Raw genomic sequence first — 27,199 nt, forward strand, 5'->3', positions numbered from 1 at the left:
GTCTTTTTGCGCTTGATGTTGTTGTTGTTTTCACGTAAATGGGGCCAGGATATATTAAAAGCATACCAAAGACACGAAGTGCAGGTGAGATCATTTGTATTTGTTCACATTGCTTTTATCCATTTAATTTTATTCAAATGAAAATACATTTTATTGTCCAATATAATACAATATGTTTTATATTATATTTTATAGTTCGACTATCACATATAAATATATTAATCGTAAAGCATACATTATCATATGGTCATATCCATAAACAATAAAACACTTAAAAACATATTTACAATATGCAAACGAAAGTGATGGATTTTCAACTGAAATATAATTTAGTATCAAATGGTAAACTTAACAAAAATAGTCCATTTAAAAATAACACTCAGACACGTCACGCGCAGATATCACTAGATAGTAAGCGTCATAGAAATACATTATTATTTCGCACGGAAAAAACAACAACAACAAACAATACATATATTGATACACGTGAAATCTCTCAGATATAAGACAGAAACAGATCATTCACAAAATTTATATTTGATTGACCCTGTTATTTGACTAGAAATGTTTACGCTTTGTGCGTTTTGGCAAAATCATCAGGTGGTATGAAACAAGCGGGGATACTGATACGGCATATCACAAGTTGCTCCGTTTAGAGTTTTAAGAGTTGTTCCCCTTGCTAAACATGCTTAAATCGAATGTTTGAGGTTTTACCATGACATTTTGTCACATGCTTAACCCATTTATGCCTAGTGGACTCTCCCATCCTTCTAAATTGGATCAATTTATTTCCAAATTAGGGATGTCAGGTAAATTTATTTCTATATTTAGAATATTTCTTACAGAAATTCTTTTAAACAAACAGCGCAGACCCTGATGAGACGCCGCATTATGCGTCGTCTCATCCAGGTCTTCGCTGTTTACCAAGGTCTTTTTTGTAGACGCTACGCATAAATGCTTTAAGCAGATAACATTCAGTTGACAATTTATAAGAATTGATTTTATAATACTAGAATCGTGCATGACAAGCATAAATCTATATTTCTTAAATACACCCTGTAAAAGGACAAATGTCATGAACTATGTTTCAACAATTATCTAACCTTCAACGCATAAACGTGATAAATAGACATACGGGAAAGGGATATATACATATTAGTGACGCAAAAAAAATATAGCTTTAATCTGTGATTAGGCGTATTTACGTAATTTAACTCAAGATTACACAGACATTTTAATGTCACATATACATATGCATAATATACAACGTACCGTTGCGTAAATAGTCATTATAGTGAGAATATATGACTCACACATGTTTTTACTATTTCGTGGAAAGCAAAAACAAAAGACATCCGTGATATCAAACGATAGTGACGCTTACCCGGGCATTGTGATAAGTTCATGTGTGTGATCGTTTAAAAATCTGAAAACACATCATTTTCAATACACACACCAGCGTCAAGCAGCAATAATTATGTTCAATGACCTAAGCAATCTCCTGCTTAAACTTCGACACAGTTGTCAAGTTAAAGGGCTCGTGCAGTGGCGACGAACTGCAACTTCCGGTGGTGTTGATCATGTTACCAGTAAAACCATGCGGGCTTCCTAGGGGTCCGAGGTTCAAATTAGGGTCCGCTGGGGACACGGTATTCTGCGGAGAATTTTCCAACTGGATATCCGGAATATAGGGCCCCGTACAGAAGCTACCAGCGCCGATTGGCGACGACTGGTTCGCAATGTTCATGACGCCGAGATTGAGCGCGCCACTGAAGGTCAAAGTGTCCTCCTCTTCTGACCCCTGGAGGTCTCGGTAGCTGATGACCATGGATGGAGACATGAGCGCGCTAGAGGCGTTGCTCTCGGTGACCTGATTGCCGAGATGTATTTGGTTGTTGTTAACGGACGTGGATACAGCGTCTGCCGATGCACCTGTGGACGTTGAGGAAAGTGAATTGTTTGGTTGCGCATACGAAGTAAGTATATTGTCAACGTATGTTTAAGAAATGCGGATATTTCTGGAATTACATGCATTCCGTTCTTTAGCAAAACATATATACAATAAAAAAGTATCAGATTGTTACCGTGTCGTTTTTATTTTATTTAAGAGGGTTCTTTAAAAAAATGATTACAAAACTATCTATTTACCTCTGACGATAGGGAACATCTCGAACAATTAAGGAATGATTGTATCGAAGAAATAAATTGCGTATTCTCAAAAATCAAATATTTTTACGACTGATGACATAATTCTAAAATAACATCATGAAGAAAAACATTCCAACCGTCGTAATAACCGAACCAAGGTTAACCCTTTCCCCCATAAGCAGCAATGTTAAAGTGGCTTTTGCAACCAGCATAAAAACAGACCAGCCTGCGAGTAACTCGCAGACTGCTCAGGTTTTATGCTGTTTGCTGCTTATCAATAACTAAGGGTTTGAAATGAAGCCTTTAAAACTTGAATTTAGTCAGAAAGATCTTTAATTAAATTGTATTTTCCATGAGATTACAAATGCGTCAAAATATGTATCGAAGTGGTAAAGGGTTAAAATCGTTGTTTCTTTAAATCATATCTCAACCAGATTTCAACAAAGAAAAATCTAATAGTCGAAAACACACAAACACAATTCATTCCTTACCTCCGAGCAGCATTTCCTGTAAAAGATTGTCGACGTTTGCGATCCCGAACATCTTTGCGAACTGTATCTGCTCAATCATCTGCCACGTAATGCTCTGGAGCGCCGGAAGTAGTAACAAGATCTCACCAAAACGGCCCCTGGAATCGTATTGGCGGTCATTGATGTAGTCTTCTAAATTAACCTGTACTTGGTACCGGAAGTGCTTGACTCGCGCGGAATCACTGAGTCCTTTTGCATCTAAATCAAGAATAAAATACAGCGCATGTTTCAAATTTTGAAAATGGTTTAAAATAAAAACATATTTGAGCTTACGGATTGATTGACTGGCCGACCAATCGATTGACAGACAGTCCGAACGTTCTTCCGACCGACCGACCGACCGATCAAACGACTGAATGTAGGACAAATATTAAGTTAACGGATACTTTAACTGTTTTTATTCGATTATTTGAGAGCGATTTCATTACGACAAGGTATATAAACAATACAATAGAATGCAAGGCCCTGCGAATATAATACAATTAATAAAGAAAAAAAAATGGTTTGCTTAATATCAACGTATTACCTGGATCAAAGAACACGATGGTCTTCAGACAGGAGAATTCCGACTCGTCTATCTGAACGTCTCTTAGGGGCTTCACGATCTGATCCAGGATGCGCGCAGCGATTCTAGAGATCTCAACATCAGCCACGTTTCTCGGAATGATGACGTCATTTCCCAGCAACAGCGTGTCATTGCTATGCATTGAGCGCCTTGCGACTCCGAGTAATAGGTGTTCGCCAGCATGTGCTCTCAATAATGCCACCTGCAAAAAAAAGTTCCAGTTATTTTAATGACAGATGACACAATAGAAAAAGTGGTGCAATTGTTTTCGTGTTTTTTTAATAAGAGACCGCAGGAAATTTATTATTTTATGTAGTCACGTAAGTAAGCTTCATACAACAGTGAAGCATTAACCCATGTATGCCTAGCGTCTAGAAAAAAGGCCTTTGCAAACAGCGTAGACCCAGATGAGACGCCGCATGATGCGGCGTCTCATCAGGGTCTGCGGTGTTTTCTTAAAGGAATTTCTGTAAGAAATATTCTAAATATAGAAATAAATATACTAGACATCCCTAATTTTGGAAATAAATTGATCCAATTTAGAAGAATGGGAGAGTCCACTAGGCAATACTGGGTTAATCAAACCGTTTTAACGGGCGCAATTTCACCGCGCGGGACACTATCCTCTAGTTGTCGAAATGATTCACAAAATCGACCACAAAAACACACCATAATTGACACATACGGTGACACAAATTTTCATAACATGAGAGTGTGACCATGGATGTATGAAGGCAGTGTTACTGAATGCGATATAAGCCTATGTAAGTACATGTAGAAAAACTGCATACAAGCCTGTGGACTATCTGAATGTAAAAATCGAAGTTCCCCAAGCAATAATTTATGTAAATAAAGTGTCCATAGTCTGAGTACATTTCTACTTGTCTACCATCAAAAGCGGACCAAAAGAACAATCGAGTATTTACATCCACTTGGAGATACTCTCACACAATCAGCTGATTAAGTACATTAGGATACACATGATACCACTAATTGGTCGTTAAATGTAGAGCTTCTTTTCACATAGACAATATTGAATGAAGCATTAAATTCGCATTTTTAACGTGTTTTTCTTTTTACATGGGAAATATAGAATGTAGAGTTAAATTCGCTTGTCTAACGTTTGACATAATATTGACCCATTTATGCCTAGCGTCTAGAAAACATGCCTTGGCAAACAGCGTAGACCCAGATGAGACGCCGCATGATGCGGCGTCTCATCTGGGTCTGCGCTGTTTGCTTAAAGGAGTTTATGTAAGAAATATTCTAAATACAGAAAAATATATACTAGACATCCCTAATTTTGGAAATAAATTGATCCAATTTAGAAGCATGGAAGAGTCCACTAGGCATAAATGGGTTAAATTCGCTTGTCTAACGTTTGACATAATATTAAAATACGCTGATGACGGCGATTATTTCGTTGTCACCTGGTCATCGATGGGCAGCTCGCAGAAGCAGGGGATGTACTTGGCCCACTCAACCAGGATGAGTAGCTGTTGTTTCATGGACTCACATATGTCGTTGTTGGTAGCCACGCGCTTCCGTAGAAGGTCTTCGTTATTGCACGTTATCACTGGAATTGTCTGGAAGCAGGCGAGAAGGCAATTTAAGCGTGCATAAGCGCATTTGAAAGCAGACGAGAATGGTAAAGCAAAGACATTTGTGGCTGAAAGCAGAAACTGTCGTGCTGCTAGATAATTCAATTTCAAAATGCGGTATTATTTCACACGATTCGTTGCAAATTTATCCCTATTAAATTTTTTAACGAGACAAAACATATGAATATGGCACATAAATAAGTCATCTTAAATATTCCTTAATCGTTATTTCAAGCGTGTAGCATCTTTAAAAAATACTACAATCTAGCAATCAAGACAGAACACCGACCATGATAACAATTTAATGTAAGAACGAACGATATAAATAATGATAATGCCGAATTCATAAAGCAGACTAAAAAGTAATTAAATAAAATGGCATACGTTTTTTTCCATAAATATTTACATAACATGTTGATGTTATTCCAATCAACACGTTTTTAATCATTAATAAAATACGATTTATATTACACATTTGTACTAATACGATACATTTTTTATATAAAAATTATCTCCGCTGTAATATACATTCCATGTCATCCCCTAACCTGCCTTGATAAATGTTCAGCGGTTAGAAGCGTACTGCGCCGTTGTGGCTAATGTCATCGTATTGGTAATCCACATTAATACAATTCACAAACCAAATTTAAATGACATTTAACCCTACCCAATATACATGCGATGTGATCTGCGTACCTGTCTGGATAAAAGCTCCGCATTCAAAAGCGTACTGACGGACAGTGCGCCGTTGTGGCTTATGTCGTCATAGCTCGTGCGCCGAACGCTGATACGGTCCCGCTCGTTCTGCACCGCTGAAGCCATCAGAAAGACGCGTACATTTAAGGTTCATAACAAGGGCCCGTATTACAACATTTAAAAAACTGCGAACTATTTTAATCAACAGAGTTGATAAACCGGATGTACCTTCTTTCTTCATTCCAGCCCGGAAGCACTTCTTGAGACGGCAATAGCGGCATTGGTTCCGCTTGTCCTTATCTACCGTACATTGACGTTGGAACCGGCAAGAATACGCGTGGTTTTTCCTGACGCTGCGCCTGCACGAAATAACACGAGTTCGAGCTTAAACGCTAGTTTCAATACACGAGTATCAAAAGCTTTTGAGAGAATATGACAATATCAAAAATACTTTCGTCTCCTACTTCACAACAACCAGGTGTTTTTTATCAATAAAATATCAAAATAAAATTAATCGTATTTCCGACATTTAACACAAATTTATTTTATGTTTATATAACGTTAAGAGTTTAATTGTGAAAACCTCAGTCATCAATGACATGAATGGTAGCGAAACATATTTAATGCAACTTATAAACAATATTTTTTTAGAGTGTTGGATTAAATCGATGAAATCCACACATTTAAATTACATTTAAAGTACTAGTATTTGATAAATCAGAAGCACTTATCAGTAGCAGGAACCAAAATCGCAACTCAATTTAAAATCAAGTCGTCTAACAAAATAATTATTTGATAATATTAACCTTCGATTCTCCCATAATCTCTTACCTAAAGAACCCCTTGCATCCGTCGCAGCTCGCAGCACCGTAGTGTTTCCCGGTGGCTCTGTCCCGACAGATGGCGCAGTACTGACTGACCGTCTGCGATGGGGAACCGGGCGTTGAATACGTCTGCTGCACTGTGGATCCGCTGATCGTCTGCAACCCGATGCTTTCTGCTTCTGGGAACGAAAGTTAATGAAATTCTCGTTCGCCGCTATAGAGATAGTGTTTAAATTTCAACATAGTTGTCAAATATAGATTACTTACTTAACAATATACCCCCTACTTCGGGAAACACGCAGGAAAGCTTTAATTTGAGTTTTATGTTATTATCTTATCCCTCTGTTACTTACAGATTTAAAGGGGCCTTTTCACACAATTTGTCATGTTTTGAAATTTGTCATAAATGCTTTATATTGATAAATGTAAACATTGGATCTAAAAAGCTCCTGTAAAAAAATAAGTAAAAAATTAGCTCGAACCACTGACCCCTGGAGTCCTGGAGTAAAAACCAATAAGACCGCTCGGCCATTATGCCATTATATATGACAGACGTATTTGATACTTTATATAAGCAATGTTTGTAGTTTCGCAAAATAAAACGACAACAACAGAACTCTCCAAATTATTCAATCGTTTCGCGTTGCAACGCTTTATAATTTTTAGGTTTTTAAATCGTCAAAAGATGCATATAATGGCTATATTAGAGCATGGTAAATGTTCAGTTTTACCGTTTCCTCACAAATATCATAACTTTAACGAAAACTTGCAAATCTGAAACAACTTTTTTCAATTTAGTCAATTTACCAAAACGTGAAAAGGCCCCTTTAAAGGGGCCTTTTCACAGATTTTGGCATTTTTTAACTTATTCATTAAATGCTTTATATCGATAAATGTAAACATTGGATCGTAAAAGCTCCAGTAAAAAATCAAGAATAAAATTAAAAAAAGGAAAAGAACTATGCTCGGACCAGGTTTCGAACCAGTGACCCCTGGAGTCCTGCCAGAGTCCTGAAGTAAAAACGCTTTAGCCTACTGAGCTATTCCGCCGAGTACACATGCTGATCGTATTTTATACCTTATATAAGCAATCTTTCTAGTTTCACAAAATTTAACGACAAAAACAGAACTCTCCAAATTATTCAATCGTTTCGCGTTGCAACGCTTTATAATTTTTAGGTTTTAAAATCGTCAAAAGATGCATATAATGGCTCTATTAGACCATGGTAAATGTTCAGTATTACTGTTTCCTCACAAATATCATAACTAAAACGAAAATTTGCGAATCTGAAACAACTTTTTTCAATTTTGTCAATTTACCAAAGCGTGAAAAGATCCCTTTAAACGTCGTGCGCTCATTTTAATGTAATTTCATATGCAGAAGAGCATAAGAAATGTTTCATTGATGAATCATAGCGGATCCTTACTTGAATATATCAAACGATACTAAATTTATAGCTGAGAATTAATATCAATTCGATTCTAAAATTATATTATAAAACTAAATAATAATAATCAGATGAAGAAAAATACTTTAAAAAAGAGGGAGAAGAGGAAAGAGAAAAATAAAAGTAGTAAAACATGATAATAATAAGAAAAATACACCTCCTCCTACTACTACTACTTCTACTACTTTTACTACTGCTACTGCTGCTGCTTCCGCTACTACTACTACTACTACTACTACTACTACTACTACTACTACTACTACTACTACTTATGCTGCTGCTGCTACTTCTACTACTACTTCTACAACTTATATTACTACTACTACTACTACTACTACTACTACTACTACTACTACTACTACTACTACTACTACTACTTCTACTACTACTACTACTACTACTACTACTACTACTACTACTACTACTACTACTACTATTACTACTACTACTACTACTACTACTACTACTACTACTTCTACTACCACTACTACTACTACTACTACTACTACTACTACTACTACTACTACTACTACTACTACTACTACTACTACTACTACTACTACTACTCTATTACTACTACTACTATTACTACTACTACTACTACTACTACTACTACTACTACTACTACTACTACTACTACTACTACTACTACTACTACTACTTCTACTACTCCTACTACTACTACTACTACTACTACTACTACTAGTACTACTACTACTACTACTACTACTTCTACTACTCCTACTACTACTACTACTACTACTACTACTACTACTACTACTACTACTACTACTATTACTACTACTACTACTACTACTACTACTACTACTACTACTACTACTACTACTACTACTACTACTACTACTACTACTACTACCACTATTACTACTACTACTACTACTACTACTACTACTACTACTACTACTACTACTACTACTACTACTACTAGTAGTATTAGTAGTAGTAGTATCATCATCATCCTCATCATTATCATCATCATCATCATCATCATCATTATTAGTATAATCATTATTATAATTATTACTTTATTATAACTTTTATAACTTTCATTATTGTTTTCATTATTTTAAGTATTATTACCATTATTATTATTATTATTATTATTATTATTATTATTATTATTATTATTATTATTATTATATTTATTATTATTATTAGTAGTAGTAGTAGTACTATTACCATTTTATTATTATTATTATTATTATTATATTATTATTATTATTATTATTATTATTATTATTATTATTATTATTATTATTATTATTATTATTATTATTATTATGAGTAGTGTTATTATTAAGCAGATTAGGATTAATAAATTATTAATATAATAATAATAATAATAATAATAATAATAATAATATAAAAAATAATAAAATAATGGTTGTATTAGTATTATGCTCCATTATTATTATTATTTCATTTGAACATTAATTTATTTAAAACAATCTAGCTTTTATGATTAAATATGTACAACGGACACTGAATGCTACTATTTTATACAATTAAGTTAGATCATACTCCAATTTGCGTTTATTTAGCCAAAGAAGTCACTTAAGGCAATTCTTAACATATATATTTATGTATTTAAAAAAGTTACGTACCATCGTAGTAATAGTACTGTTGGTCCCTCGGGGAAGATTCTAAAATAGAACACAATAATTTCGTTTCATTTTCGAAATCGCTTATTGACTTGTATAACATGTTTTTTGTAACAATGCAACTTTTTTTCATATGAAGTCCAATCTTTTCAGGCAGCTATGCAACTGACAGAAGAAGACTCGAGATTTGCAGTTTGAAGAATATATAGCGTCCCGGAAATTAACGGATGAGCGATTATGCCGGTCGCCGACTTGTACACAATTATCATCCGCAGCATCGGCGCTTCTGTTTGAACATGCAACAAGATAATTCATGTAAAAATGATCAACTTCCAATCTTAATAAGCCGTTTGTTTACTACTTATAACAATTGATAACTAAACCCGCAACTCCATAGCCTCTGATACGAACACCCTGTGTACTATCTGAACGAGGCTTGTTGTGTCAACCGCTCATAGTTTTCGCCACTTAAATCTCTCTTCGCGCTATGGAATTCTTTCAAGCGACGACCATGTCCATGCAAATTCTAATATTCTCCGCTAGGCGGCCCGGCTCTCCGGGGTGAAAGTAAACAGGACGAGTGGCCACTGAAGCGATCAGAACTTAAAACTGCACAAGGATGGACTTGTTTTGACGAAGGGCCTGTCACATGAGTGGAAGTCCGTACGAGGTTCCTTCCGCACTCAAGTAATCCGCCTGTCCAAGACCCTGACCCACACTTAGCGCGCACTTGAATAGCCCAGCAAATTAACCTCTTTATGTCTAGTGGACTCTCCCATCCTTCTAACTTGGATCAATTTATTTCCAAAATTAAGATGTCTAGTATATTTATTTCTATACTAAGAATATTTCTTACATAAATTCCTTTAAGCAAACAGCACAAACCCTGATCAGACGCAGCATCATGCGGCGTCTCATATGGGTCAACGCTGTTTGCCAAGGCCTTTTTTCTAGACGCTAGGCAAAATGGGTTAATAAAAGACGAAGAAAATAAACGAAACGAACAAGAAACGTTTATAAATTATGGAGCACTTCGAACACAAAAGGAAAAAGTATCAAATCTAACTAACTCAATAAAACAAATATAAGTTTGCGATTGTACATATTAATGTATTAAAATAACGATCACATTTTTTGAAAAAAAAAATGAAATAATATAGTTTTTGTTTGGTTTGCCAATCGATATAATTATGATACCAGAAAGTACAGCTATGCACGAAACAACAATAACCGAGTTGTAATGACATTGCGTATAACATTTGCTTGCTGTTTAATTCTATAAGTTTTAAATCTTTTTTTGGAAACATTAAGTTCACTTATTATATATTTGACAGCTATTTGAGTTTCTTGAACACTATTAACTGGTGTGCACGTGGCAAAACGGCGGAAAAAAACGGCATCAAGTGTTAATTTTAGCGAAACGTGGTATATATTGTACCTTGCTTGTATTATTTTATTTTTCTTTTGTCTATTTTTATTGTTATCTAAATACATAATCTTCCTACATTTTATTTCAAGCACAATAACAGTATAAAAGCACCCACTCAAACACGTGTTGTTTAAAAAATACAAATACACCAGCTGTGGAAAAAATCAGAACATTAGAAATGTATTTCCTTTTTATTTCATATGGTCTTAAAGCTTTCAAACAATAGAAAATGATTCAAGAATAAACCAAAGGCAATTGCCTTGTTATTATCTTACGAGTAAAGGCTTTTTCAAAATTCCATTACTTATAATCAACGAAGGATTGGATATTAAAGATAAAAAAACACGATAAGAGGTCTTAAGAAATCTATGCACAAACGACATGAAGGGAATCTTGATATAAGACAATGCAAAACTCTTGATAACCTTATCGAACATTTTTAATCACACGTTCAAAACGCTGACTGTTGCAAATCAAGGCGCACTACAAATGAATGACTCATGCGACATTGGAGTGATCGAACCTCTCAAGATGCGATATAGTTCGGAGACGAATGAAAAAACAAATACATATCATTAAAACAATAATGTGTAAATCACAGATGCCGACTTTGTGCAGACCCTAGATTAAATGCATCAATAGGTTATATGTGGCAGTCAATAATATTAATGAAATATTAATACACCAATCATTTTGATTGTGTATTTTTAAACTATTTATAACAAAACCCTAGCAGCCAAAAGACTCATATTCTGTTTATCACATAATCCCCGATGCGTTAGATTTAAAGTAACAGGTACGCATTTTTAGATGTTTTATTAACTGCATTGGGTTACTTTTTTGCAAAACGCATTTACTTAAAATGTCGCTACGTAGTTGTTGAATGAAATATATGTGTGTTGCATCCAATAAATGTGTGTCAATTGCATTGCAAATTCGTTTATTATCTAAAAAGATCTGTCTCACGATATGAATGAATTCTACAAAGCATAACCCCTTACCCAACGTCACAAAGCTTAGATCCATCTTTTGAAGAAGCTTTCACTGTTTAAAATATTACAACTGAACAACATAGATTTGATATTAAAATTTTGCTCTGAGACAAGAACCTGGGCATGTGAATACAATTATCATTCGGTAAGTTGATGTAAATTTATCAGACAATTTTACACTTTTTATCTTTCGATTTATCTATAGTCACATATTAATATCTAGTGTAGCAATGTAACAACTGATTTATAATGATATCAAATTGCGTCGTTATTAGCTTATACCTTCATAAAATAAATTTATCTGAGGCTCGCTTAATGCAAAAAATGTTTTATATAAAACTGATTAATTATTCATGCAAATTCAAATAGCGCATTTGTGTATTCAATATTATTTACAAACAAATTGCCTTTTTCCAGGTGATTTAGAAAAAAATAAAACTTTTAAAGTATATTAAGATATGTTTTTATTTAGATAGCTGTGAAGACTAAATAATGTTTGATTTGGTATTTATCCAGAGCATGTGCAAAAGCTCTGACATTTGGTGGACGGATAAAATGTAAAACTAAATGTAAACAACATTTGCTGCGCAAAAGGGGGTAACATTAAAATATGATAATGCGTTATTGAAGTATATTTGAAGCACAGTATTCAATAATATAACGTAACTTACAATAGCCATAGAATTATTTAAATACCAGGCATCCTCTTAATAACCAGGCCGAAGTGCCAATTATCTTTTCTTTGAAACATTAACAGAAATACATATATTTATTTATTCAAAAATGTAGTATCAGTTTTATATGTTTTTACTTTTTGCAATAAATGCAATTCCATTTTAATATTCTTAACGATAGTGTGGCCTGCAAAGTATAATCGATTCAAAAGCACATCACTTGATGGTTAGTGCCTTATAAATTGTCAGTTGTCACGTAATTGCCCATGTACATAATGTTGAAAATAGGGAGTGGGTTGTAACCTTGAGGCGTGATTCAACGTGTCGCTAACAATGAAGAATTCATTTTATGTTTGCGATCACATTTTCTCATTTTCTCGGTCAATCTGAAAGTGTTTCGTTACACATTGTGACATTTATCTAACACTTCAGATTCAGATGATTATGAGCGCACGCACATGCTTTATAAGATAAATAAATGTGATACAAAGAAATCTAACATTAAGATAACAAGTCCGCTAAAATTATGTTTATGAATATTTTCAGAAATTGAGGCTGTTAAAAGCACGCTATTAATCAAGAAAATATTAATTTTACAAACACTAACCTAACATTTAAATCAATAGAAAGACATATAAAGCTTCAAACTGTAAAGTGATATTCTATATATACGTTCATCGTGTTAAATAACATTCATAAGTTATATAATAAACATTTTGATAAAAAAACACAATTGTTCCACCACTTATCAGTTTTATTTATATAAACCCACGCAAACACAGTTTTTGCTAACGTTTCGTGTACATAACGAAAATAAGGGTACTTAAAATCGCGACATAGACACGTACGATTGTCGTATCGAAGCGTTCTCTTGTGGGGCGTTCTTTTTGAAATTGTGATTATTTATAAATAGTTAGAAACAATATTTCGACAACCAAAAATTACGCACATTGGGTCAGGGAACGAAATATTGAGCTTTATGGTCACATTATGAGAATTTTCGTATTTTACATTATAATTTCGTCTTTTCTGAAATGTTCCTTAACATTAGATACTATTCTCATTGTATAGATATAGGGAATATTTGTTTGTAATAGTGATAAAAGCGGAAAATATTATCTCAGTAACGGTAGAAACTAAATGTCTTACGAAATATTGTGCGATGATTTCTCAAGTCTTTCACATTCAGTTTGTAACACATTGTCTAGTTACAATAACTTATGCCATCTACAAAAACGCGAAATGAGGTACTGGTGCAGTGCCTTAATACGCTACTGCCCAAAAGCCGCCACCGCGTCCAAAGAAACGTTTTAAAAATAGTTCGATTATTGTGCGTGCGTCTTCAACAATAAAGCTGCGCTCATTTATAATATTTACAATGACCGATTTGATTTGGCGATATCTACTTCATTTTTGTACATACAACCTCTTAAATGTGATTTCATGGCAAGGTGGGCATAAAAGTATCATAATGCGCATGCGCAATTTTGAGACCGTATTATAACCTTGATAGATTATAATCATCATGTTCTGTGCATACAATGGATTGCCAATAAACCCTGTTTACGTTAAAATTTAATGCGGAAAATTAAAAGTAAGCACGAGCGCAAGTTTGATTTTTAAATTAATTAATATCACGGCGATAAACAAGAGCATTACTTCTGTCCCCTACGAATGCTATTTCAGAAAAACAAAAATAATTGAAATATTTAAAATATATTTAAAAAAATCAACATCGTACGCATAACAACAAACAACTGAAAAGTATTATTAAGTTTAACCCAGTGGATTCTCCAATCCTTCTGAATTGGACCAATTTATTTCCAAAATTAGAGATGTCTAGTATATTTGTTTCTATATATATAATATTTCTTACAGAAATTCCTTAAGCAAACAGCGCAGACCCTTATGCGGCGTCTCATCTGTGTCTACGCTGTTTGCAAAGGCCTTTTTTTCTAGACGCGAGGCGTAAATGTGTTAAATAAAGAAAGTCCAAATTACCAGAATAAGCTTGTCACATTTTGCGATCAACGATCTTACAACCACGTCTCTTTTATCAACTACAAAATGAAGTATCTACAATAAGATTGAATTAAGATTTTTCCTATGCATATTTAGATTATCTCGAACAAGGGGTGTAAAAGTATTAATACCTAATGCTAAAAATAGCTCTGAAACTATGTTATATGTATATATTAAGTAAACTAAAATATGTATAGGGGTATATTAATCTTATCTCAATTTCCGATAGTGGTATTTGGGGGTATGTGGGAATACATAGCGCTACCAGTCACTCGCGCGATAGGGTACACCCAACTGATTATTGTAGTGCAGATTAACCACATTGGAGCGTTTTACTTACTTGTCAAGTGGCCAAAAACAATGCCGATCATAACTGGAGCAAAAATTCAATTATCACTTAATATGCTGAGAAGATAAGTGGGGATTACTTGACAGATAAAAGCAACAGAGACTGTGAAAATCAGCTCTTTAAATAGCATAGCAATACTCGGTACTTGAGTCATAAAATAAGCGGTTGACGATGTCGATCTGTAAGTGCAGATCGCTGCAGATTCATCATTCAAATATCGTTTTCTCGTGACGATGAGTCACACATAAAAAATCACTATTTTACTTTCTGCAACGCAAATTTCGGGACAAGATTCGTGGGATGAAACATTCCGGAAAATGTACAAATGTCTTAAATTATACCATCTTAGCATTTTCAAATAGTCTACAATAATTTAATTAAAACAGGGTAACGAGTACTTTACTACAACAACTAATGATAAACAATATGTTGATTGGTGCTCACAAACAATCAATGCAAATTAGTATTTATTCTTCTTTAAATTTGTATAATTATCATATTTTCATAAATAAATAGTTAAAAATCAGTATTTTATATGATTGTCATGTTAGGTATATAAAAAAAACATATATCACAAATATTTATGAAGGAAAAACATATACACATTTTTGGTCTTCAAGCTAAATATTTTTAAACTTACTAAAGCTTTTTTGTGATTAAATTCATAAATCTACACCTGAAAATCATATTTCTTAGCTGTGTATAATCAAACCCGAAGTATCACACAAGTAAAACTGTGTTTGAGTTCTATATTAGTGTATACATGCAATCAGTGTCTGATTAATTAAAGAACTTCTTTTCTGTTATATTCCTAGTTAATCGTCGTAAAATGTAATAAACGATATCTTTTTTTCATGATCGAACTTTTAAAAACTCATAACTGAATCACATTTTTTTTCTCATCTTTAATAAGAACTGATTCCCAAACGTTTTTGGAAAATTATTTAACTTATATTTTTAAAGGTAACATTTGATATAACATTCGCGAACAGCAATGATAAAAAAAGTGAAATATACCTGGAATTTTATTTGTTACAATAATTTAACCTTTTAAAGTGTTAAGAATAAAACTGCTTACGATATCTACCTGAGAGCGTTTATCCGAGCATTTAGGCATACCGTAAAATACATTTATTATAAAGGTATTTCAACGGCCGTCTTAATACAAACACTGACAAAATTATGACGGCGGATTCAAACTTTCGATAAATTTGAGACACAATGAAGGACATTGCTCAGGACTTTATAACAATGGTACGATGGTTTGGTGCGCTTCAAAGTGCAAGGGTACAATGCATTGATATGTCGCTCTTCGCTCTTTCCCACCCGAACAACGTGCGTTATTCAGCCTTACTGCGAGACGAGTTTAAACAGTCGGCATTGAACTTGATTCATTGTGGTATCGGTTTGATTGCGTTTATTTCCGGCTGGTTTTATTTTTAATATTGCCATGTGAATGGAAACGTTTGTAATGTATATTTACCGCATAAAGTGCAAAAAGGCGGGTGTGCTGGATACTTTTAATTTGTTTTTAAAACGCAAACCTTACACGGAACCATTATGTAACAAGTGATAAAAACATGCACATTGTAAAGTGTATTTCCTTCTTTATAAATGGACAACTTAAACATGTTTGAGTCTGGCAAAACCGGGTTAAATGCATGCGCATAAAGTGTTGTCCAAGAGTTAAATGTGCAGCCTGCGGGTTACACGTCACACGAACATAGGAAAGACGGATAATATGTCACACGAATAAAGGACAAACGGATAATATGTTACACGTATAGGACAATCGGATAATATTTAACACGAATATAGGACAGCCGGAAAATATGTCACACGAATATAGGAAAGGCGGATAATATGTCACACGAATATAGGCCAGGCGGATAATATGTCGCACGAATATAGGAAAGGCGGATAATATGTCACACGAATAAAAGACAACCAGATAATATGTAACACGAATATAGGACAACCGGATAATATGTAACACGAATATAGGACAGCCGAAAAATATATCACACGAATATAGGAAAGGCGGATAATATGTCACACGAATATAGGCCAGCCGGATAATATGTCGCACGAATATAGGAAAGGCGGATAATATGTCACACGAATATAGGACATACGGATAATATGTTACACGAGTATAGGACAGCCGGATAATATGTCACATGAACATACATACGAAGTCAAGACGCAAACTTTCATACAAATTCATATCTATAGCGAATGACGGATGGAATTACATTAATATTGATCGACATGCGTATACCATGGTTATCTTACAGAGCACTGATTTAAACACATATACAATACACTTCTAGAGCCATACTTTATCTGGGGCAAATCTAGAACTAGACCCTATATAAAACGTACTTGAACCAGAACCTGTAAAAATTAAAGTCATCAGACCCTGTAAATGACAAGTCTATCTTCAAACAGTGTATAAATAGTGTATGAAATACGTTTATCGTCTGACCATGCATTGGACAAGTCTATCATCTCACACTGTGTAAGACAAGTCCAACATCAAGCCCTGCAGCAGGCAAGTCTGCCATCAGACCCTGTATATGGCATGTTAATTATCAGAACTCGTAACAGACAAGTCCATAAATCAAACCCTTTTTAATGAAAAATTATATCATCTTGCCCTGTAAGCGATGAGTAAATGAGTCGTGTTCTGATAAAACTGGGCTTAATTCATGTGCGTAAAGTGTCATCCCGGATTAGCCTGTGTAGTCCACACAGGCTAATCAGGGACGACACTTTCCGCCTAAACTTGATTTTCGGTAAGGATGGACTTCCTTGAAACTAAAAATACCATACAAGCGGAAAGTGTCGTCCCTGATTAGCCTGTGCGGACTGCACAGGCTAATCTGGGACGACACTTTACGCACTTGCATTATGTCCAGTTTTCTCAGAAAACGACTCAAATTATTAAGACCATGTATAAAAAATATTATCATACCATTTAGCAGACACGTTTGTAATCAGAACCTGTAAAAAACCAACTATCATTTGTCCATGCAACAGACAATGCCATGATCAGGCAGCGCATAACAGAAGTCTATCTACTGAACCTGTGAAATAGAACTCTTCCTCATATCATTTACAGGACAAGTCTACCATCTTTCCCTTTATAACTGTATAACTTCTATGCAAACATTTTTACAAAATTCTATGCAATTCCCAATGTTATTTGAATTTCAAATTAATGATAACACTCGATTCTTATAACTATTACGTATTTGTCAACTTATTCATACAATAAAAACTCCTACCGTGACATGTATCGGTTTATGCACGATCGTGGCATGGTAAATAAGAAACCAACGAATACAGTTTCCTTCGCATTTTGATTATATTAATAAACATATATTAATGTATAAAGCAAACGTAAACTTTCACAGACAAACAGTTTTTTAACAACCGAATTACCAATTAAATTGTCAAAAACGTTTAATCACATAAATCTTACCTGGTAAAGCCCGCATGACGGACGTGACGTCAAGTGACACTTTCAAAAACGTTGTGTCGTTGCAGATTCTGCTATATAGACACAACTTGTCCTTAACTATTTGAATGATTGCTCCTTAAACTTATTTCTTATTATTTGTTATCTGTTAGGTAACTACCACAATTTGGTCAGTCTTATATAGGACACCGTTCAGCTCTAGGCAAAACACTTGTCGGCTTCCGCTGTAGTTGAAGATCGGTAAGTACTATTTGCGTGATTCACGGTGACGTGAAGTCAAATGATGTTCGGTATTTAGATCAGACAGTTGTTTTTTTTATTATTTTTAACGCCTCCATGCACGAGAACTGGTTGCACTTTTGCTGACGGCATATGATGCAGAATAAGCATAAATTACAGACGCTTGAAACCAATTTAAATTGAGAAATACGAATCTAGCGGTCATGCTGATACTGCCTATTTCACCGACAAAATTTTACAATAGCAGCTGACTAATTCTGTTCGCCTAAAATGGTAAGAACATATGGCATTTAATGTCAACGGTATATCTTTATACTCTTGTTGGCAAAACATTTATTTTGCACTAAGTTTAAAATGCAGAATTTTCGTAATCATGATTTCGGAATAAATAGTGAAGCAACAACGGCAGGCTGTCATATGTAAATATCTTTTTTTTTTGACAAGGTGTATCAAGGAAATTAAATATCAACATTGAAACAAAAAATGAAAGTATCAACTACAACTACATATTTTTCGGCAAAACGATACTTAACATTTTCTTAATATCAGTGGAAATCGGACAAGGTGAAGCACGGAAATTAAATTTCAACATTGAAACAAAAAATGAAAGTATCAACCACAAATACAGGATTTTCGGATTTCAGGAAAGCGTAAAACGCTACTTAATATTTTCTATTTCCTAGTATCGTTAACATTCTGTGTCCTAGTTTCCCGCGGACGAAAAGGTCAATTCGTGCATGATGTTTCTACGAAAAAGTTCGGAAAGTGTTGTTAATAGAACAATTCAATTTCGGTGGTCGTCTCATAAGCCTATACTGTATATATGAAAAACAAGATTTAAAAATGTTAATACAATTTTGTCGATATGATAATTATAGACAACACAATAACATTTTTTCTACGCAAACTGCATTATGCGTGTGCATGAACTTATCAAATGAACATAAGCTTAAAATGTTGAATTAATTGTGTATTTCAAAATTCAAATGCAGTACAAAATATTTCATATACTGATAACAACAGATTATTTCGTGAAAAGCGTCGGTCAAGCGATATTCGTACTGCACACTTTCTCTGTTCCATAAGGATGTGTTAGATAGATAGATAGATTTATTTCGGCAAGGAATGCATACATGGGCATTTACAACATGTACAACATATAAAAATATCACATACATGAAGATAACTATACCATGGCATACACACCAACACCAAGGATAACACAAAAATGAGTAAACCCATATTTCCCTTGTGGTCCTTTGTGCTGGTGGCAGGACATAGAGTGGCACTTATAAAAATGGAGAATGCATAACATTTATGGAAGACAGGATCAATGTTGATAAAAATTGATGACTAGAAATGATTCTTTAATCCAAAAAAATAAACAATACACATACAAAGTTACAGATTTTCTGATAAATGAGTTTTTAAAGACGACTTAAAACAGACAATCTATCAATCTGTATTATACTGGAGGGTAAATTGTTCCATAATGAGCATCCCGTGTAACAAAAGGACTTTGACCCGAAACCTTTGACTTTGTGGACAGCAAATGCACCTTTTTCAGTTGACCTGGTCCTGTATGAATAAATAGAGGCCTGCGGAATAAAATGTTCTCCCATATAGTCAGGGGCCGAACCATTTTTAATCTTAAACACATGGCCAAGAACAATCTGGTCTACACGTTTATTGACTGGTAGCTAGTTGAGCAATCGAAAGTGTTCTGGCCCAATATATGTGCCCTTGCATCGAGACCTAGGAAAAACCGCAATAACTTATTCTGGGTGGTTTGGAGCTTATTTTGTAACACTTTGGTGAGACTGTGGTACCATATAGAGCAAGCATAATCAAAATGACATTGGATCAAAGACATGACAAGAAGTTTCTTGGTTTGCTGGGTGAGATATTCTTTCTTTCTATATAGATATTTTAACCTTGAGTTGGCCTTCTGAATGACTGAACGAGCCATGGTTTCAAAGGACAAAGTTTGATCCAATGTAGCCCCTAGGTATTTGACTGAAGATGTAGATTCAATAATGGTACCATTACAAGAAATATCGAGAGAAGGGTTTGACCTGATTCTATGCCTAGAACCAAACAGAATGGTGTAGTATTCCATTGCTATTTCTTGGTTATTTTTTTATTTCTAAATTCCAATATATTTTTTTAAAGATGTAGCCAATACTATTGGAACTATAGTTTGTAATGTGTGCTTTCTTACATATGAATTGTTCAAATAAAAACAAAAACACTAGAAACCTCTAGTACGAAGTTGGCTTATTAATATGTTATTGACAGCCACAAAAGTGCCTTACGGGAGGTTACTTCTCTACCTATGTGGCAATGTCCCATCAGTGAAAGGCGCTCTTATATCCAAACTGTGTCCGACTTAATTGATGACAAATGTAATTGACTTAATTAGAGAGCTCTTCAGTTGCAAGTGGAACTTAACAACAGTGTTGTGCGTAACCATGTCTTAATTATTTTGTCAGCAACACTTAAGCACAATTAACGAAGAAAGCAAATCTCTTAAAAACAGCTGACTTCATACACATGATTCGCTGTCATCTGACTGTAAATAGGTCGAAATAGGTCAACAGAATAAAAGAAACACTAGCAGAGTCTTAAAGGTATAAACATGGGTGTACATGATTTGCATCAACAGATTTTCCGAAATGTAATATTATCAAAATCTAGCTATAAACTCTTTGTACCTAACTGAATTATACCCATGACTCTTATATTGAAAGTTGGTTTAAGCATTTTGAGTTTTGGCACGTCGATACTTATAGAGACCTTTTCACAGATTTTGGCATGTATTAAAATTTGTAAGTAAACATGGGATCTAAAAAGCTCCAGTAAAACACAATAATAAATTTAAATAAAGAGACCCTCAACTGGGCTCGAAAAACTGATCCCAGGAGTAAAAATATAACGCGTAGACCACTCGGCTATCCATTCTCATACTATGAGTGATGTATTGTATACTTTTATAAGCAATCCTCGTAGTGTCACAAAATACAACGACAACAGCAGAACTCCCCATATTATTCAATCGTTTCGTGTTGCGATGCTTTATAATTGTCAGGCCTTTAAATCTTCAAAATATTCATATAACGGGTATTTTAGAGCATGATAAATGTTCAGTATTACTGTTGCTTCACAAATATCACACATACAACGAAAATTTGAGAAACTGAAACAGTTTTTAAAACCCTTTTTTAATTTACAAAAACGTGAAAAGGTCCCTTTAATAATCAAGGATTGGTTGCTTGTTAAGCACAATTATAAAGAGTTCAAGGGGATTTTCTTACTTAACACCATCGCCTCCATGAGACAATTATTAATTAGATTACTCGAGACCGTAACATGTACACGATACGCCCCGTTCCAACCCGACCCTTGTTCCTTTGAGTGCAAGGCGTTAAGAACTTAGTGTAGTGCACCTCGGTTGAACATCTCATTTTAAATACCAGATAGTCAGTTGGGTTGAGCAGGGGATCGAACTTTGGTCTTTTTTGTCACCAGGAGACCGTGCATCCGCCCATGGATTAAGATGACCAATTACGGGGTTATAATTTTATAAGGGGTAAATAGTAGCACATATTGCATATCACAATCGACTACACATCGGACAACCAACAGTGGATAAACTTTAAGGCGGGTCGATTTAATGTAAGTTGGTATAGTGGATAATTTGAGACTGGTCTTGTTCACTTTATGCATCCTTATGATACAAAATAAACTATACTCTTAACTGTAGTAAATGTCTGAATATCGCAGAAACTCTTCATAAAATATGCGAAAATCCTAAAGTACATGTATATAAAAAAGGCCAATTAAGATGTCTATGAGTGGTGGTTGTTGGGAAGTTAATATCCTGCTTAAGTCGAATGCCCAGCTGGATACTTGGTATGCTGATTTAAGTGAATAACAAGCCTAGGAAGAAGAGCCATCTTGGTATTTTACCCGAGCTCGATATTCGAAATATTTCTCATGCACAGTACTCATCTTGTCATTCGAAAATAGTTGGAATAGTGAATACCCAGCTTAGTATTTGTCACTTCATCGTTTGGTGAATACCCAATACCCACTCGCGTGTTGAGCCTTCGCTTCGCTCGATATTCGCATGAGTTCGAATACCCAAAGACCGTTTGAGTATTTGTGTGCGGATAGATTTTTGCTATTTAGTTCGAATACCCAATACCCAGCAATGTATTCGACCCGTGCTCAATATCCGCTCTAGTTTGAATATCAAATACTAGCTGGGTGTTTGACCATGGCTCAAAATTCGAATGCGAATAACCTCTTTCCAGTTGGTTATTCGGAAACCCAAATCGCAGCTGAGTATTCGACTACGTTACAAAAGTTCCAGTTGTGGATTTAAAATTGGCTCGGTATCGCAATACCTCGAACACCATATAACTAACTGGGTATTGCACTTAGCCCGATATTGGTAAACACGTGCATACCCAAATTCACAGCTGGATATTCGTCCCTGGCTCCCTATTCGCTGAAGTTCGAATACCAAATTAACCGGCTGCCAATTGAATGTGAATAAGTATTGTTTTCTGAATACACATTACGGTGTCAACGTTATGTTCATGTTTAAGACATATATAATAAATTAGATTAAACTCGTCAACCCTGTCTATCTTTGTCATGATTATATTCCTGTAAGGCCCATTAGATTAAACTTTTCACAATCACGCAGTGGCGTTTGATTTAAACAAATTTTGAAAACATATATGTGTTTGCGTCTCAATCTAAGTCAGACATATTTATCAAATCATTTTAGAATCGAAATAATATTTGCATAAAAGGGATTTATCGGCCAGCAAAACGCACGTAGCTTGATTTCTAGCTATTAAAATGTTGGGTAAAAGGCCAATAGGTCCGATTCCTAACCGTCTGAAATTCGACTCGTTGTTTATTGACTTATTTGAGACGATTTTTGGAAGTTCTTAATAAAGTTTATTAGTGCATTATTCTCTCAGTGAAACAATTCTTTAATAAATAAAAAAGTGAATAAATACACTTATTGGATTAGCGAGTTGGTCGGAATACCGAGGTGGTCGTAAAGAGAGTTTTCACTGTACACACGTTTCATTGCATCGATATATCTATTCATTCTGCAAAAAACTGTTTTCATTTAAACGCAGCGCATAAAACTATTCTTCAGCTCCTTTTACAGAATCATTATCTTGCGGACCGATAGCTTATAACTGTGACTCTTTATTATAAATGTAGAGTAAAATTAATTTAAATTAAAACAATCTAATAAAGGCGAGTCGTATATTTTAAACAAATAGTCACACTTAATTTTACAAATCCAAGAATGGTTGTGCCTCTAGATTATGGCAATTTTCGAAAAAGGTAGTTTTGGCGCAGTTTTATTTGTGGTTTAAATTTGACCTCTCGTATCTGCTAAGCTTTGATTCACATAAAACACTGACAGCCTATTTATCAATTCGCTTATCATCTTACCATACAATTCGCTGGCATTTTCTCCTTCGCTCATAAGATAGACGTTTATCGTTTAAATGTCAAAACGAAAGTAGTGGAATGTCGCTTAAAAAGTCATCGAAGGACGTTTTAATTAAATCTATGTTCTATATTCGAATTGGATGTACACGATTTGATATTATTTATAGCAATTGCAAAAATATGCACGAGGCTGTTTAAAAAATTGCATTAACGTGCGAATAAGCACATAGTGATCGTTTTTGAGCATCCTAGAATATGACCTCTGTCGGCTCAATCAGCTGATACCATTGTTTTAAGTACTATTAACAGCCCAGATTCACTGTCATTAAACAATATCAGGATTGTGTAAGTATGCTAACTATCGAACGCGGTAATAAATGTTTTGAATTGATAATGCCGCAATAATTGCATCTGTAAAATACTTTTTTACATTCATTCTTTCTCAATTATTAATAGACAAAATCAACGGTTCCTTTTCAGAATAACAATCTAACCTGTGTCCGAATTGGACGAGTTGTCTCCCATAACGGCTTTTGGTCAACGACGGGGTATTCCCTTGAGACGGAATCCTAGGGTCCAAACTCCGTGAGCTATAATTTCCACACGTCAAAACATGGCGCCTAAGTAGTGGGCGGGTTATTCTGATAACAATGACCACGTGGTTCCTACATGTGGCATTTAAACATCGGTCAGCATTGATAACGCTGTTTATACAGACTTATCGTGTTTATGTCGTTATTGAGTAAATATATAAATACGTATTTTACAATTTTCTTAACTGCATTTACTTAAAAGGTGAACCATTCACATACACGGTCAAATTTTACGCATAAGTTGTTTATATGTAGCGTGTGTTGTTTATGGATAATTCTTGGACTCTTCTTACGAGTTATTGTGTCGTCTTCCTTTATTAGTTGCACGTGCAAAATACGTGCTTAACTCTTCCAGTGCTGGAACCGAATTTTGAAGGCCTTTGCAAACAGTTTGGATCCAGATGAGACGCCACAGATCCAAACTGTTTGCTATTCTTATAGTATTCTTTGAAAAAAATCGAAGAAAATGCTAATTTTAGAAATTCAGCAGACGACATTTTAGCAGACGACAAATTTCCCAGCATGCAAAGGGTTAAAAATGACATCTTCAGCTTAAAATTGTTGATTCATGTTAACATATACATTGTGGGTTTTGTTTAATATACGTTCATGTTCGTGTCGGAATATAGACTAACTATTAAATAAAATGGACGAGATTAAATAAATAGAACTATCAAAAACTGACTATATAATGAGTTTATGAATAAGCAATAATGAACTTGTATCAACCCAAACTTTAACTTAAAAGTTCTTATCCTTGATATAGCACAAATGTAAAATAAATGTGGCGGTTTATACAGATCTGTAGAGCCAGGTCATAAATGTTGTGTTTTCCAATAAAATAAAGATATGCTTTTGTAGCTAGCCGTGTCTGTAAGCAAATCGTGCAATGGTTACAAATTATGTAATAAGCTTAATTTATGCGTTTCGTTGTGGAAATCGCTTAATTCTTTAAGAAATAAACAGCATTTTATCTTAGAATACAGTTGGCATAGAACATATGAGCCGTGCTCTGTGAAAATGGGGTTTAATGCACGGGCGTAAAGTGTCGTCCCAGGTTAGCCTGTGCAGTCTAATTTTCCGCTTTGAAGATAATTTTCGTATCAAGAAAGTCTCTTTTTAGCAAATATCAAGTTAAGACGGATATTGTCGTCCCTGATTAGCCTGTGCGGACTGCACATGCTTTTCTGGTATGGCACTATATGCAAATGCATTAAACCCCCTTTTCGCAGAGCGCGGCTCATATTTACATTATTGTGCAAATACATATCATAGAGACTAAGTGTAAGTCAAGTCTTTTATATCAAATGATGTCAGTGACAATGAAATAAAAAGGCAACCAAATGCTATATGAGAATGTATAAAAAAGTATACAATTTGTTGCTAACTGCTAACTAATTCATTTTATCTGATCATTTGATTACAAACTGTTTTACGAAAAAATAAATCATGCTTATCTTTTATCGGAAACTGTTGATGTAATGGCAACAATTTAAGGACAGTTGAAAACTCCAGTATATGAAATAGTATTACTGAATAATATTAACTAAAGTTAATTAATCAAATCAAGTTTTTGGTAATTAAGCAAATGCGAAATACCCGATAGAATGTCAATGATAATTTGTCTAATTAATGAGGAAAAAATGAAAATCTATGCCGAAATGTCTTGATACTTTGTTTAATAATTTAACTATTTACTTGCCAACGTTGCCATTTTTTCGTATAGTTATGTTCTTTTAAAGAGATCATTAACCGATAACTAATTGAGGCTAAACAGCGTTATTTATTCACGTCTGGAGTCGATTCACATTGAAATTGATTGGTTGAGAAAACAATGTCTATATTTTTCACTAACATCATAATCAAATCTAACATCAACAATATTTTACAACATAATATAACAATATCTATCAAAATTGTGAAGGGAAATCAAGGGATCTAACAATTTTACACACGGGAATGCGATGGATATACACTGCATAACTGGAGTTGTCTTTCTTTTATCATGCCCTCATAATAGCTTAATATTGCCATGTAGATGACTGTGGTAGCAGACGACGGTAGAAACACACTCTCTCGGAGCCGCGGACGCCTTCTTGATCTCCACCAAGCTCAATTCAGAAAACAACAAACCTGCAATCATAAAACACATTCACTGCACACAAATAGTCTGAAACTTACATTTAAGATAAAAAAATAGCATATCGTCGCTGTCGTTCTCAAACCTCGTAGCTCCAAAATTTTCATTTTTTCCCCGTCTTTTTCGAATATATGAATTCTGGCGCGTGTTTTGTGCTATATCTCGTAGCTCTACGCCAATCAGAGCCATTGAAAAAGCCACGTGACGAAATGTTGTAGCTTGATTGTTGGCTTTTTTCCGGCGAAAAGTCGTAGCGACGTCATTTCACCTATAGGTACGTCATTTCGTTTGGACAAATTTGACAAAAACGCTTTTATATTTGCAGCTACGAGGTTTCCTATCAGGACGAATTGTC

The 27,199-nt window shown here is 34.5% G+C and overlaps 1 protein-coding gene and 1 long non-coding RNA gene across 5 annotated transcripts; one reads left to right on the forward strand and one right to left on the reverse strand.

Annotated features, from left to right (window-relative positions):
• Nucleotides 1-81: 81 nt before the first annotated feature.
• Nucleotides 82-24,761, reverse strand: LOC127844858 (hepatocyte nuclear factor 4-gamma-like). Of its 4 annotated transcripts, none has more exons than XM_052375386.1 (9): nucleotides 24,606-24,761; nucleotides 9,438-9,476; nucleotides 6,372-6,543; nucleotides 5,769-5,899; nucleotides 5,541-5,656; nucleotides 4,674-4,829; nucleotides 3,205-3,445; nucleotides 2,640-2,876; nucleotides 82-1,932 (listed from the first exon to the last, which is right to left on the reverse strand). In XM_052375386.1, exons 1-9 carry the CDS (start codon nucleotides 24,634-24,636, stop codon nucleotides 1,490-1,492), a joined length of 1,566 nt encoding a protein of 521 aa, XP_052231346.1. In that variant the 5' UTR covers nucleotides 24,637-24,761; the 3' UTR covers nucleotides 82-1,489. The 4 variants fall into 4 exon arrangements, with proteins under 4 accessions (XP_052231346.1, XP_052231348.1, XP_052231347.1 ...); XM_052375388.1 differs by lacking the exon at nucleotides 24,606-24,761 and adding an exon at nucleotides 18,388-18,554; XM_052375387.1 differs by lacking the exon at nucleotides 24,606-24,761 and adding an exon at nucleotides 11,865-12,023.
• Nucleotides 24,142-24,872, forward strand: LOC127844859 (uncharacterized). The gene is made up of 2 exons (XR_008032912.1): nucleotides 24,142-24,456; nucleotides 24,592-24,872. It is a non-coding gene; the product is annotated as an uncharacterized LOC127844859 (long non-coding RNA).
• The last annotated feature ends 2,327 nt before the right edge of the window (nucleotides 24,873-27,199 follow it).

The sequence above is a fragment of the Dreissena polymorpha genome, chromosome 9 (assembly GCF_020536995.1).
Source record: "Dreissena polymorpha isolate Duluth1 chromosome 9, UMN_Dpol_1.0, whole genome shotgun sequence".
Classification (NCBI taxonomy): Eukaryota; Metazoa; Mollusca; class Bivalvia; order Myida; family Dreissenidae; genus Dreissena; species Dreissena polymorpha.

What these genes read in the sequence shown, in the direction of transcription:
- LOC127844858 (XM_052375385.1), bottom strand. Translation starts at nt 9,567, where the DNA reads ATGAAAAAAAGTTGCATTGTTACAAAAAACATGTTATACAAGTCAATA. An exon ending in AGCTGCCCATCGATGACCAG is followed by an intron (nt 3,446 to 4,673) that starts GTGACAACGAAA and finishes TTTTTTTTGCAG; the next exon opens with GTGGCATTATTGAGAGCACA. An exon ending in CATCGTGTTCTTTGATCCAG is followed by an intron (nt 2,877 to 3,204) that starts GTAATACGTTGA and finishes TTCTTGATTTAG; the next exon opens with ATGCAAAAGGACTCAGTGAT.